The sequence below is a fragment of the Python bivittatus genome, unplaced genomic scaffold (assembly GCF_059951505.1).
Source record: "Python bivittatus isolate LINGU-HERP-01145 unplaced genomic scaffold, Pbiv_v1 ctg000560_np1212, whole genome shotgun sequence".
In the NCBI taxonomy this organism is placed as follows: Eukaryota; Metazoa; Chordata; class Lepidosauria; order Squamata; family Pythonidae; genus Python; species Python bivittatus.
This window is the reverse complement of record NW_028277083.1, coordinates 6,713,136-6,727,213: the sequence shown is the minus strand read 5'-3', so window position 1 is coordinate 6,727,213 and position 14,078 is coordinate 6,713,136. Positions and strand designations below refer to the sequence as shown.

Genomic DNA, 14,078 nt, shown 5'->3' with positions numbered 1-14,078 from the left:
AGTATGAAATGTCTATGCAAACAGATTGCAGGGAATAACCTTTGCTTCCTCGTCACTGCCGTGTCATCAAAGAGTCCGGTGTAGTGCGATTAAGCACCGGCCATGGGGGAAGCGTGGGGCTGAGCGGGCGGATCGGGCCTCAGCCGCAGGGAGGGAGGAAAATGTCAACTCGCTTCCACCAAGCAGCGGCGGACGGCAACCTCGAACTCCTCAAAGAAGGCACCCGAAAAGACCTGAACACGGCTGACGCTGACGGGGTGACCCCCACGCTGCTGGTGGCCTATCACGGCAACGTCGAAGCTCTGGAAATCGCTTGCAGACGGGGGTGAGTGGGGCAGGCTTTTAGTCTCCCATCCCAAATATGCTTTGGGGACGAAGAGGAACGCGTCCTAATGAACCTAGTTAGCTTTCTGGTTTGGGAGCTGCTCTGAGATGAGTGGGAAGGCAGGAGGATGGGGCAGAGATGTTAAGGCTGAGCACGCATCCAGGGTTTGCTGCTCAAAGCAGCTACCGTTGGCTGGGTTCATCCAACGGGCTCAATCCCACATTGTGGTTTCCGGGCAGGATCTGCAGGACTAGCTAAACCCAAATTAAACCTATTGCTCAGTGGTTTAAGGGGTTGCGTGAACTGGGGGAAAAGCAGAGCTGTCTCAGCCAGGAGCTGGAAACCTGAACTCCAGGTTCTCCTTCGCATCCAGGTGTTTGCACCCGATGCAGGCAGGCAAGCCTTCTCACGTGCGTCGAAGGTCGTTTGCAAGGATGTGCGTAAGAGTCTGGGATTAGAAGGCCTTCGGGTATCTGTGGAAAGAAGGCATGGTTAAAAGGTGACAACTCCCCCGAATGGAAACAGGAAACGCCACCATTACCAGCTGGCTTTTAGACATGGTGTGCTTTTATTATCTGTCGTATGCCACAGCTAATAAATGTGACCTTTAAACAGTTCAGTTGCTTTGCAGCCGCATTATACCTGGCGCTGGGCAGAGAAACTCCCAAGTCACCTCCCTCCAATGCTCACTCATTTGTGGAAATGCAGCTTCCTCCAGAAATCTTCTTCAGAGAATTGGATTGAATTTGGGTGCCGTTCTCATAGGGATGTGGGCATGCATTGTTTTCTTGCAGCTCTCTAGCGCCCGAGTTGTGTGCATGTGAAGGCTGTTCCATGGCACACTCAATGGTCTCTCTGCCAATCTCTCTTGCTACACGTCCATCCACTTGTAAGAGATCAGGAGGCAGCTCTTCCAATGGGACTCTTTCTTAAGCCAGAGAAGGTTCAGAGCGTTGGCCAGATGATGTAGAACACAGAACACAAAAAGCAGCAGGAGGATCCTCAGCTGCTTTGGACAAGAAAACTCAAAAATGCACCCTAGAGAAATTTGGAAGAAGCTCTCAAGCTCCCTGAGAATAAGGTAGAAAACCAGATTTAAAATTCAAAAGACAAGACCTGCATAGGCTTTAAGCTGTCTCTTGAGTTTAGAAAACAACACGTTGGAAAGTTATACTTTTTTGTCACTGCTCTTTTGCAGACAATAAATGTGATGCAAGGACCCCCCTTCCCCTTGCACTGAAACCCCAGCACTGAAAAATGTAGCATATCAGGGAACATGTTAGGCTGGAATTGTCTTCTTGAGATGCTAGTAGTTTTACTTGCAGGGGAAAATGGCAAGACTATCCATTTGTACCACATCAGCTTCTGTCCCCCTTATAATTGTTGCAAACTGGGCTTTGTACCACCATCCCCAACCTGGTGCCCTGCACTTGTGTTGCCCTTATAGCTCCTATAACCTCCAGCCAAGTAGCCTGGGGATTATGGGAGTTGGAGTCCAGTACATCTGGAGGATTCCTGATTGGAAAAGGTTGCTCTAAAGGAAGATGATTGGGACCTGAGTTCTTTGTGTCGTGTCCTTCCAGAGGTGATCCAAACAAATGCGACATTTGGGGAAACACGCCGCTACACCATGCCGCCTCGAATGGCCACACCTCTTGCGTCTCCTTCCTGATCAATTTTGGCGCCAATATTTTCGCCCTCGATAACGACATGCGCTCGCCCCTCGACGCAGCTGCCAGTCGGAGCCAGTACGAGTGCGTCCAGATGCTTGACAAGGCAGCCACCGAGCAGAACATCAAAAATCCCAAACGGGTCGCCCGTCTGAAGACTCAGGCCCAACGCGACGTGCAGCGACAAATCCGCGTGTGTGAGAAGCGCCAGGACAAGCACCAGCTCGAGATGACCAAGCACTTCAACAAAGGTTCCGTCCACTCCAGCCACAGCACTGCCACCAAAACCAAAGTGTCTCAGTTCTTCGCGGGGGGCTCGCTCAGCACCGTCCCCCAACAGCTGAAGGACACCTTCAAACTGAAGATGAGGAAGAAAGAGGAGGACGCTGGCAGCGGCAAAGCCGGGAGCCATGGAGCAGAGAAGGAGGCCTTCGTTGCAGAAACAGCCCTGATGGATTTGTCCCGTGAGAAAGACGTGGAAGACCTTGCGGGTGGCTTTCAAAGGAAAGCCCGCTTTTCTGAAGAGGCAGAAGACTTAGGGCAGAGGTCCATTTTCAATCGCCCAGGCCTTGGCAACCTCGTCTTTAGAAGCAAAAAGGCAGAGATCATGCTTCCTGAGAAAGAGGAGACCGATTTCCAAATTCCCCAGGAGTTCTTTCAGTTCAACGAGCCGCTTGGCAGTTCGGACAGTGAGAACGACCCAGACGTCTCCTGGATGGAAGAAGCAATCGGGTGGGATGAGGACAAAGAGGAGGCTCCCCCCCTGGAAGTATTCCTGGCCTCCCAGAACCTCAGTGAATTTCTCCCCATCCTGATGAGAGAAAACATCGATTTGGAAACCCTGATGCTGTGTTCGGATGAAGATCTCCAGAGCATTCAGATACAGCTGGGGCCCCGCAAAAAAATTCTCCACGCGATCAGCAGAAGGAAGCTAGCCTTGGAAAAGCCAGGCGAGGCCAGGGATACCCAGTTATAAACCAAGAACGGGGCTTCTGGTCCACGGTTTTGCACCAGACTACTTCCCAAAAAGTTACATTTTCTGTAAAGGTTGAGGATGATGTGGTGGGAGCCAGAGATGACCAGTGTGTAAACACCGCACCCGCTCAGCTTGTTAAAAGCAGCATTAATGTTTAAGCCTCTATTAAAAAATATTTTAAAAATAAAGAACACCTTTCCATGTTAAACATGGCCTTCCCTGGCTTATTTGGTAAACCATGGCTAATGATTTGCTAAATCATGGTTTATTAAAACCACAATTGGGTTTCCAATCACGTTAAGCCACGATTGACAAGCCACAATGTCTGTAGAAAGTACACTCCACCACCATTTATCAGACCAGAACAAAAATAAATACTTGGGGAATGTAGTTTTTGAAATGTTAATTTTATTTTTGCTACAAAATATAGAAAAACAATTGACACCAATTCTCGACCAATATTGATTCACCCCAACGTCTTTTCTATTTTTTTTTAAAGAAAGGCAGTAGAGTTTTGTTAGTGATTTTGAAAACCTATTCTAGTCAAATATTTTCTTAGGATTATTGGCATTCCTCTTTGTTCTATTTGGCAGTAATACAAAGCAGAGAGAAATGCAAACTCTTTGCATTAAATGCAAAATTTGAGTTAAAATGATTACAATTTAAGCAGAAATCATTCCTTAGATTGTAAATCTAGATTCTAAATTTAGAATCTTAGATTCTAAAATTATTATTTCAGGTCTCGGAGAAAATCTGAGATAAGGGTCATTGAGAGGCACGTAAATAGGTGAAGTTTTAGTTTCAGAAAATCTGAACATTTATCCCAATAAAAATTAAAACTACAGTTAATAAAGTGAATGATTTAGTAGAAATAAGACACAGCCTTCAAGAGATGAGAAAATCTACACTTGTCCTTAAGATGATGTAAAACCTTTGAATTAAAGTCACTATCCAAATACCTGGTAAGAACACTGATTCATGTTAGAATAATTAGATAAACCAGTGTTTCCAAAGCTCAGTGACGTTAAGATGTGTGGACTTTAACTCCCAGAATTCCCTAGCCAGCTGGCTGGGGAATTCTGGGAGTTGAAGTCCACACATCTTAAAGTCACTGAGTTTGCGAAACACTGAGATAAACCAAATTCCATTTGATTCTTTTGTTACGTTACTACATATCTTGCTATTGTAACCTAGTAAGACGAGTTACAGTACAATCTTAACCAGCGTTTCTCAACTTTAGCAACTTTATGATACATGGACTTCAACTCCCAGCACTTCAGCTTCAACTCCCATGCTGGCTGGGGGATCCTGGGAGTTGAAGTCCCCACATTTTAAAGTCGCTAAGGTGGAGAACCACTGATCTCAACCATTTTCGCCCAGACGTCAGCACCAGATGCGATCTTCCTTTTATTATTCTGTGGCTCGAGAGAATCCCGGGATGCGCGTTCATCCGCTGGCTGACCAAGACTCAAAGACCATGTTTGCGGCCACCGTGTCTTCAATGGCCATCCCTGAAAACGAATTGAAATCGAGAGTCGTGTGAGGAAAGCCACGCGCAGGATCTTCCTGGCTCCAAACCGTCCAGCAGATGATAACCAGATGGTCTGTTTTGCAAAGCAGCAGGTGACTGTTTCAACCCCCCCCACCCCAACTCTGCTAAACAAGCCTTTCGGACAGCCTCGTCTTGCTCCCACTGGTCAGGAAAAAATTGAAGCAAGTGAGGCATCCAGGTTTTGACTGGATGGATGCTGGTTTGTGCCGGGAAAGCAGATGTTCCATTGTTCAGGAGTCACCCCTGGCTTTCTACAGCACATCAGCTGCGCTCCAGAAATGAGCAGAACCAGGACATATGGGGCAGGGGGGAGAGTTAAGGGGCAAACCCGGTGCTCTGAATCTTTGCAAGTTTCCTTTTTAGCCCTCCCTCGGATGCAAATAAGAAATGGGGGTTGCCGTGGGCCCCACGCAGCATTTTTTGCACTCCTGCTTGAAGCCGTTTGCAAAGATCCCTCCCAGGCCTCTGAGGTCATAAACAAGTCCCCTGCTTGACGGGTCCCGGAGAAACTGCCCCAGAAGGGTTCTCCACCCCACCATTAAGGCAATGGCATATGGCGCGTGCTGAGTTTCCCAGATTGCTCAATGGGCTACGTGCGGGGTTTGACAAAACCGTTCTTCCTCGTTGCTCCCCTGCTGTGGATAATGGCTTTTATTCTCTTTCTGCAAAGGGGACACCGTGGAGCTGGCTGGGGGAGAACATGAGGCGCCTCAGTGGGGAGGTGGAGCACGATCACCCCCGCTTCCCTGTAAGGTGATGCATAATGTGCCCCCATTCACGTGAAGCCACGGGGTTTATCCTTACCCAATGATTTGAACACAGTTGTTTTCTCACGCAGGGCCGGCTTGCTTCCCAGTATCACCTCGCCAAGCTCGGCAAAAACGCTGGCCTGTGAAACACACACTGCTCTGTCACTGGCCGTGCCCCCCAGGCTGCAAACAGTCCTGCATCACTAAAACAGCTTCAGGAAGACACAGGCGCGTGGGAGGAGCCACCAGGATGTCCCACACGTGTCCCAATGCCATCACACAAACGATGCCCGGCACCCTCAAACACACAACTGCCTGTGGATCATGAGGCCATTGTGACATTTCCATGGCAGGACACAGGAGGGGGCTTCCACCTGTGCACAGATGCCTCTCCGTGCATGTGGAAGAATGAGATAACAGGTGGCGCGGGGAAACCCCAAATCTGAAGGAGCGCACACACAAGAAAAGAGGAAGGAGTGTCAGCCCTTCGAGGTAGGCCAGGTCAAGGAACAGACAGGGCAGGGATTCAGGAATACTACTTTGTTGTTGCAGGGTATATTAACCGAATCTTGAAAACGCGTCCAAACTGTCACTGCCCCTTTTTAATGACAACGAGATCAGTGCTGTTCTGGCAGGCGGTGGCAGGAGAGGGAGGGAAGGGAAGGGAAGGGAAGGGAAGGGAAGGGAAGGGAAGGGAAGGGAAGGGAAGGGAAGGGAAGGGAAGGGAAGGGAAGGGACAGGCGGAAGACTGGAATGCAGGCAGAATAAAGCATACACATTTTGTTGCCCCTTTGAGGTTGGCCAGGACAGGAAACAGACACCAGAAGAAATAATAGAGCTCTCCTTTATTGTAGTAGGGTATAATGACAGAATTTTGAAAGCCTGACAGAGTTTCCCTTTCTCCCCTCTTATATCAAGAAGATCAAGATGTAATTGTCTGTGGGAATGACCTTGGGGACAGGAGGAAGAGCCACAGACTAGGCAATAGTCAGATAAGCATCAGCTGAGTTGCAGAAGGGATGGGGGCCTGGCAAACGTCCCAGAAGGGACCCTCCTTAGTTTCTTAGACTGTAAAGGCAATGGGGAGAGATGTACTTCCAGACTTGCAAGATTCTGTTAATGTAACCTTACAATAAAGTAGAATTAGTTCATCCGGGTGTGCTTCCTGTTTGGATTACCTCGCAAGGAGAACCTAAGGTGGGGCTATCTTGAGTTTCTTTCTTTCTTTCTCACTCCATCTTCCTTCCTGAGACTAACTCCTGTTCACTTAACTGTTCCTGCATTCCTTCCTCAACATTAGCTCTGTACCCCTCTACACATTTCCACTGTGCAGATAGAAAAAGAGGACCAATTGCCCTAGGTGCCAGCCCTCCCTCAAACTATTCCTAAGACCAAACTAATTTTCAGAGCTGCGACTGCATCCTTCTCCTGGGGCACCCCAAATGCACCTGACTGGAGCCTTATCATTCGGTTCGGTTTTGTGTGAACTCCACTGTTATGGTTTCTTTAGTAAACCAGGATCAAAAGAATCCATGGTTTCGCACCAGGTCTGTCTCCTGCCGCCGTTTCAATCTCAGCACCCCCTGGAGAAAACCCCTCAGTAAAATGCTAAAAAAATAAAAAGGAAAAGGAAAAGGGGGAGAAATGATCCACTTCCTTACCCCCGATAAAATAACATCTCCTGATTCGCTCAGAGCTGCCTCTTTGGAATCGACGTACAATACAGAATTCCTCATTGCATGATCATCGAGTTCCCGCCAATCAGGCCGGCTCGCTCCTACGGCTGAAACACAAAAATGCCAGTTTTTTTCTGGAAGAACTGGCTGAACAAAGTACAGTAACTCTCTTTCCTGCAGATGAGAATGAAGCCCCAGAGAGACAGATGTGCCCGCCCCAATACGCAGAAGTCAAACGTTCTCTATCTTTCGGCATTGCAGGATTTAAGTTCTACATTAACTAACCAAATAGCTGGGGTTTACTCAACCCATTAACTTCACCGAACTTCAGGCTAACCAAACCTAGCACGTGGTACAAGCGGAGCGGCTATTTTTGTCGTTCAGCTGGTTCCATGTGTTTGTGAAAACAAGCACAGGGGTGGGAGAACATCAGAGGTCATCTAGTTCAGACCCTGCTTATACACGAATCTGCAGGAACAACTTCCTTGAGGGGTAGTCCACTCATCCAGACGTTTTTAACAAAGGATACAGCAATGGCTTTGCAAGCTCTTCCCTTGTGTTAATAGGAACGATCTTCTAATAAGTTGTCCAAATTCCTCCCTCTCTTTCCTTTTTGCAATCTGAACCCATAGCTCCAGAAGAATACAGCGTTGTTAGCATTTGAACTCCACCACGCTCACTAGCTCACTAGGACTAGCAACCCTGCATTGTAATCTTACTCACCGCAGAGAAAATCAGCTCCCGATGCGCCCCTTACCATTGATATGGGCTCCGGGCTTCACCCACTCTCCATGCAAGATGGGCTGAGTTGCCATTGTGACTGTGACAATCACATCAGCCCCGCTGACAGCCTCCTGGGCTGAGGAACACACTTGCACTGGTCCGTTCACCGTGCGAGCAAACTTTTCTGCGTTCTCCTTGGTGCGGTTCCAGATTCGAACCTGCAAGGGAAATGAAACAGAGGGTTGAGGTCCACGCATCTGGGAGTTGCCAAGTTTGAAAAACAATCATCTAAGCTCTCCAGAAATAGCTTTGTCTGATTTAAAGCAACGATTTTCTCCGGTGTAAATTGGATTACCCACCTCTTTAAATGAGAACAACTCTGTGAAAAGTTCGTAGTGGCTATATGCTTGGACGCCAGCTCCTAGAATGCAGAGGACTTCCGAATCTGCAGGCATTAAGTACTGGAAATGCACCCAGTAAAGTGGGGGGGGGGGGGAGGGAGAAAAAGGCATTCCTGTTAAACACAATCTCCTTCAAATTAAGAATATCCCTAAAATCTGTGGTCTTGTTTCTTCCCTTCAGTAGAGGACACCCCCCCACCCCAGTTTCCCTTCTACTATTTCCTTTTTCCCTACGCAGCCCTTTTCACACCCAACTCCGAAAATTTAAGGACCAGCTTTAAATAACTTCCTGGTTTTTACATTATGTTTATTATTTCACATTTGCTGTCCTTTGCCCCACCCTTCTTTGAGGAATTGCTTCCACAGAACGCAGCACCAAGGCAGGTGCTGAAATTAACTCTGTTGTGGAAATGGGGTGCAGGAAAAGTCTTGAGGAGCAAGAGATAGAGCCACAACCAAGACAATACTCAGATAAAAGGGATTTGAGTCCGGGTCAGAAATGTAATTTGAGAAAGCGTCTCAGGTTTGACCCTCCCTAGTTCTCTTGAAGATAAAGGGGGGTAAGGAGGAGGCTCATTCAAACTTGCAAGATTCTGTTACTGTAACCTTATAATAAAAGTAGCATTAGCATTCATAACTTTGGTTTCCTAGTCTGGTCTGCCTTGAAGGGCTGACTCATTGCTCTGTTGCCAAAAGTATATAGGTAGTCCCCAGTTTAAGAACAAGTTACATTCCAAGGTCCGTCCTTAAGTCAAATTTGTATGTAAGCTGGATGTGATGGAATGGAATTATGAAGGCCAGGCTCAGGGAGATAAACATTTTCTTCGCTCACCGGAGGAGCGTGGGAGATACAAGAAGATGAGACTGGCACCTCCCTGAGGAATTCACACCGTTGTGGCTGGCTGACTTGGGACCTGGAGTTTCAGTCTGGGAAGATTCTTGCTAGAGGTTGTAGCTAATAAACATAGCTGAACTGAATTTGCATTGTCTCTTGCAGTTCCTTGGGCTAGGCCTGACATTGGAACACCATTATTGCATAATCCTGTATAAGTAGTATTGTGCAATGAACTGGAACGATTGTGTATTTAATTCGAATCCTTGTGTATTGAACTCAAATATTGCTATAGTAGGCTCTGTTCTTAACTATGGGTCGTCTGTAACCTGGGTATTCTTAACCTGGGGACTGCATATGCCTCCCTCTGTACAATCATTACAACCACGCAAAACAGCTTGGGGTGCTGATGTCGAGAGGAGGACAAAATGGGGGAGTTGGGCGGCACACAAATTGAACAATAAAAGTAAATAAACAAAAAATGAATCAAGAGAACCGCTGAGTCAATCTATCCTGCTAACCTCTATCGCAAGTTTCAGGATTCTCCAATCAAGCTTCCTTCTCCTGCCCACCCAATCCGGTTTCTTTGTCTTTACTTTTATTAAGCATCTATGGCAACTTTCGTAAGAGTGCTGAAGAATTCAGAAGTCTGCAGTTACAACAATGCTTTCTAGCTGTTCCTCAATCATAGCTCGCCAACCAAATGGTTGCTTCTGGTTTCCAAAAGTATTTCTTTTGGATGAGTCAATAGGATGGAGGGACTTGGGGAACTGGTAAAGCTGGAATTGCAAAGTAGGAATAATCGACAGATCCCTCCAGGCCATTGCAATTGTAGCAAGGAAGCTAAAACCCTCAGCCTATGCATTTTTAGTAGGGATGAACCCTTTCAACCTCTTATCTAAAGCTGTCAGCTTTGTAAAGTTATAATAATAATTTAAAAAAACCAAGTCTCTGAAGCAGGGTGCCAATTAAGGAAGGGACTGAAAGGAACGACCTCAAATGATTTCATTAATGAGGATCCTTGGAGATTAGCCCAAAGCTCCAGTTCTGAATGAGTTTTGTGCAGACCTGAAAAAGGAATAGAAACGCCAGCAAATAAGGGAAGTTGGGAATCAACAAGAGTTGATTGGAAGCAAAGGAGTTCCTTAAAGATGACAGGGGCCTGGTCTACAGAGCTCAGTCAGGCCCAGAAAGAGGGAATTAAGCTGCCAGTGAGAATCCAAACTCTTAGAAACGGACAGATCCTGTTTTGGCTAAACCAGGCATCGCCTGTACTAGCAGCTTCCAGATTTGTGGGGATTGCAATTCCCATAGTTCCCAGCCAAGAACCATCCTAGCTGAAAATTCTGCAAGTTGAAGTCTCCCACACCCCTGGAAGATGTTGGGTGAAGACCTCTGGGCTAAGGATATACCGATAGGCAGCTCCTGGTCTTTATTTTGTCTCATAAAGGAACTCACCTTGGTGGCTATCGCTGAAACAGCAGCCGTACGCTTGGCTGTGATGACGTTGCCATCCATGACCTTTTTGAAAGAAGAACATCAAAGGGATGACCAGAACATGGGAGATACAGATGCAGAGCAAATAGTGTGAAATCCTGATTTAACGGACCAATTGGGAGGAGGGAGTGCCCATTACTGTACTCTCAAATGTCCATTCGATCATAAATGACATCAATTGGGCCAGGAGGCATCCTTTGCATAATTATATTATGATGCAACGAGATCATTTAATGATACCAAATGATGCTAATGATATCCTTATTAAACGACATAAATGGCCACCAACGATGTCAAAGCAACATAAATGTAACCGCCTGGCCCAGATGAGTTTGAATGCAACAGACTTGTCCATTATTTACATAGACAGAACACTGGTCCGTTGTATCCAAAGTCCACTAAATGAGGAGTCCGTTAAATCAAGGTTTCCCTCTACCGCTGTCTGAGAGTCCGATATGTAGCTACATTTCCCTTGCTTTCAAATCCTATAGCCAGTTGGACAAGACTTGAGAAGAAGAAACTACCATGATATCAGTAGAGCTGGGGGTGCTAACAGGTTTAAATACCCCCTCAGACAATATATTCCTTCCTCACTTTTCCCATACCCCTGGACTCTCATGATCACTTCAATAAATGGCAATTTTCACATATATTTGAAGAGAAAAGGAGAAGAGTACAAAGAGCGTTAGGAAACATAACATGTTATGAAGTCCAAACTGATCTATGAAGTCCAGTCCATGTATAGACTGACCGTCACAAAGAACAATTACCACAAGGACAGAGTGTCTAATCCTGTCCCAGATCCAAAGCTTAGAATCAGTGATTTCAAACCCCTCGTTCAATTGGGTGAGATCAAGGAAGTAAGAATTACCCAGACTTTAATAAGGTGTCCTTAATGCTAGAATTTGGGGTAAATGCAGAATCTTGGAAATTGCAAGAAGAATTTCCAACCCTCCTTTATAGTGAGTTCATTAAGGCAGAGCATTTGTGAATGATCTGAAACACTTCTTCCCAGGTTTCTGGCCACCTGGGTTGAGTTGCTGTTTATGAGATAAGCTGTCAATAGACTCACATTCTGTCTCCGGTTTGTTTATATCTGCTCCCTTCCATTCCTTTCCTAGCCTCCCCACAATCTCCTGCAGATGTTTTCTAGAGGTCTTGGACCTAGCTATGATGGCTAGAAGTGAGGGAAACGGTAGGCCAGTGTTTTCCAAAGTAGGAGACTTTAAGAAAGTATGGACTTCAACTCCCAGAATTCCCTAGCCAGCATGCTGGCTGGGGAATTCTGGGAGTTGAGGTCCCTACGTCTTACTGTTGTCAAGTTTGAAAAACAGTGCTGTAAGCCACAGCAGGCCACTAGCTGGAATGGGGCAGGCTGAAGGGCTGGGCTAAGATATTGGAGCTCCCCCCAATTTAACTGCTCAATCACTCTTTGTTAGGGCTGTCGCCCGACGAGGAAGGCCTCCAGGGCTTACCGCTTTGAGGGTGCCATTGGTTGGGTCAAACAACAGGACCGTTGCTTGATGCGAAGGAGTCACATTCTCATAAAAGGTCACCAGCTTGGTTGTCAGAGCATCAGCCTTTGCGCTGTATGCAGGCATGACTCCTAAAAAGCTTAGGAGAAGAAACAAGGGAATCAGCCTTTTGAGGTAGGCCAGGTCAGGAAACACATGCCAGAAGAAATACTAGAACTCTACCTTATTGATCTAGCCAGCGCCTCTCAACCTCGGCAACTTTAAGAGGGGTGGACTTCAACTCCCAGAATTCCCCACACTGTCTTAGAAGCCTCAGTGTGGGAAAGCTTGCAATAAACCTCCTGGCTTTTAAATGAAGCGTGAATCATTTGCTCCTGATTTTTGGAAGAAATGCTGGCTGGGGAATTCTGGGAGTTGAAGTCCACCCCTCTTAAAGTTGCCGAGAAACACTGATCTAGGCTACAGTAACAGGATCTTGAAAGCCTGAAAATGTTTCCCCTCCCTTCCCTCTTAGTGAAGAGAATCAAGGCAGGGCAATCTTGAGTTACTTTCTCACACTTTGTCTTCCTGGGCTAAGCTCCCCTTTTACTAACAGTTGCATGTACCTTCTCCAAGGTTACCCCAGTGGTCCCCTACAGTTCTAATCCTCATTCAGGCATGGTCTCCTCCCGCCCCCAAATGGCTTACTTTGGTCTTACCCAGCCTAACTTTTCAAGATCCCACAATGTTCCAACCCCACAATTCTATGAAAACATCTCCACAACAGGGTTGTCCAGCTTCAGCTTGCACCCCTCCGGCAAAAGCAAGCTCACCCCGGCTGCTCACCCCCGAAACGGTTTTGAAAATGATTCCCAAGGGCTCTGGCCTCACGCCAACCCTTCAGAGCAGACGGGCTAAGAACAGGCCTCCTTTTCCAGAGAATTTTACCCTCCTGTAAACTCCAAAGTAATTCTTCCTGTGGTTTTCCAAGCCGGCCCACCTGTGGAGGGCCTGCCACCTCCCCAGGTCCTCCGTTGCAGACCCCCAAAGCGTTCTCACCCCTAGGAAGTGTTTCCTAATAGTCAACCTATTTGCCCAACTGGAATCGAATCCCTTCTTCCAGATCCTGCCCCCGGGACAGAAAGGACTGGGTTCGCCTTTGCCTTCCGGGGTCCCCTCTCCGGCGCCCCTGGTTCCTCCATCTCGTCCGCAGAGCCAGGTTTCCAGTCCCTCTCCCAGGGCAGCCTCGCCCAGAATTGGTCTGCTTGCAAGCCCTGCGCCTCTGGGTGAGCCGGACCTCGGGCGAGGTTCACCGGGCAAAGGTAAGGCGGGGGGGGGGGAGCGGGACAGCCTCACAGGACAGGACCCCCCCCGTGGAAGGCCCGCCCGGCCAGACGCCCCCCGCCCCCCCGCCCGCCCGCCCGCTTCCTACCCGCGGTGCTGCTGGATCGCGAGGACGGTGCGCAGGGGCTGCACGACGCCGCCCGCGGGGCCGCTGGAGAGGTCGGCCAAGGCGGCTTCGAGCGCCGCGAGGAGCGGGCGGGCGGCGGGCCAGCGCTGCGCCACGGCCTCGGGCCCCAGGAACGCGGGCGCGGGGCCGGCGCGGCTCATGGTGGCGACGCGAGTGGCCGGCGCGCGGGGAAGCGCCCCTGCCCAGCCCGCCCGTCCGCTCGCCCAGCCCGCCCGAGCCAGCCCTGCGCCGGCGGCGGCGCCCCGCCCAGCGGGCGCCGAGCGCTGCGCGGGGAGCCGCGGGGGAGGGCGGCGCGGGCTGCTTTCCCCAGGCTGGGGATGCTGGGCGGTGCAGCCCGGAGCATCTGGGGATGATCGGAGGTGCAGCTTAGACCATCTGGGGATGATGGGCGGTGCAGCCCGGAGCATCTGGGGATGATGGGCGGTGCAGCCCGGAGCATCTGGGGATGATGGGCGGTGCAGCTTAGACCATCTGGGGATGATGGGCGGTGCAGCCCGGAGCATCTGGGGATGATGGGAGGTGCAACCCGGAGCATCTGGGGATGATGGGCGGTGCAGCCCGGAGCATCTGGGGATGATGGGCGGTGCAGCTTAGACCACCTGGGGATGATGGGCGGTGCAGCCCGGAGCATCTGGGGATGATGGGAGGTGCAGCTTAGACCATCTGGGGATGATGGGCGGTGCAGCCCAGAGCATCTGGGGATGATGGGCGGTGCAGCCTGGAGCATCTGGGGATGATGGGAGGTGCAGCTT

The 14,078-nt window shown here is 48.9% G+C and overlaps 2 protein-coding genes across 2 annotated transcripts; one reads left to right on the top strand and one right to left on the bottom strand.

Moving 5' to 3' along the window:
• Window positions 1-56: 56 nt before the first annotated feature.
• Window positions 57-3,179, top strand: ANKS4B (ankyrin repeat and sterile alpha motif domain containing 4B). Its single transcript, XM_007424968.4, has 2 exons — window positions 57-325; window positions 1,909-3,179. The coding sequence occupies exons 1-2, from the start codon at window positions 162-164 to the stop codon at window positions 2,969-2,971; spliced, it is 1,227 nt and encodes a 408-aa protein (XP_007425030.2). The 5' UTR covers window positions 57-161; the 3' UTR covers window positions 2,972-3,179.
• Window positions 3,180-3,357: 178 nt separating this feature from the next.
• On the bottom strand, window positions 3,358-13,579 carry CRYM (crystallin mu). Its single transcript, XM_088148092.1, has 8 exons — window positions 13,288-13,579; window positions 11,877-12,015; window positions 10,363-10,425; window positions 8,031-8,132; window positions 7,706-7,889; window positions 6,934-7,055; window positions 5,328-5,412; window positions 3,358-4,482 (listed from the first exon to the last, which is right to left on the bottom strand). The coding sequence occupies exons 1-8, from the start codon at window positions 13,464-13,466 to the stop codon at window positions 4,418-4,420; spliced, it is 939 nt and encodes a 312-aa protein (XP_088004218.1). The 5' UTR covers window positions 13,467-13,579; the 3' UTR covers window positions 3,358-4,417.
• Between the last annotated feature and the right edge of the window lie 499 nt (window positions 13,580-14,078).

Coding starts and splice junctions, on each gene's coding strand:
- ANKS4B (XM_007424968.4), top strand. CDS start 162: ATGTCAACTCGCTTCCACCAAGCAGCGGCGGACGGCAACCTCGAACTC. Junction 326..1,908: donor GAAATCGCTTGCAGACGGGG/GTGAGTGGGGCA, acceptor GTGTCCTTCCAG/AGGTGATCCAAACAAATGCG.
- CRYM (XM_088148092.1), bottom strand. CDS start 13,466: ATGAGCCGCGCCGGCCCCGCGCCCGCGTTCCTGGGGCCCGAGGCCGTG. Junction 12,016..13,287: donor GCGATCCAGCAGCACCGCGG/GTAGGAAGCGGG, acceptor TCTTCTCCTAAG/CTTTTTAGGAGTCATGCCTG. Junction 10,426..11,876: donor CCAATGGCACCCTCAAAGCG/GTAAGCCCTGGA, acceptor TCTTTCAAAAAG/GTCATGGATGGCAACGTCAT.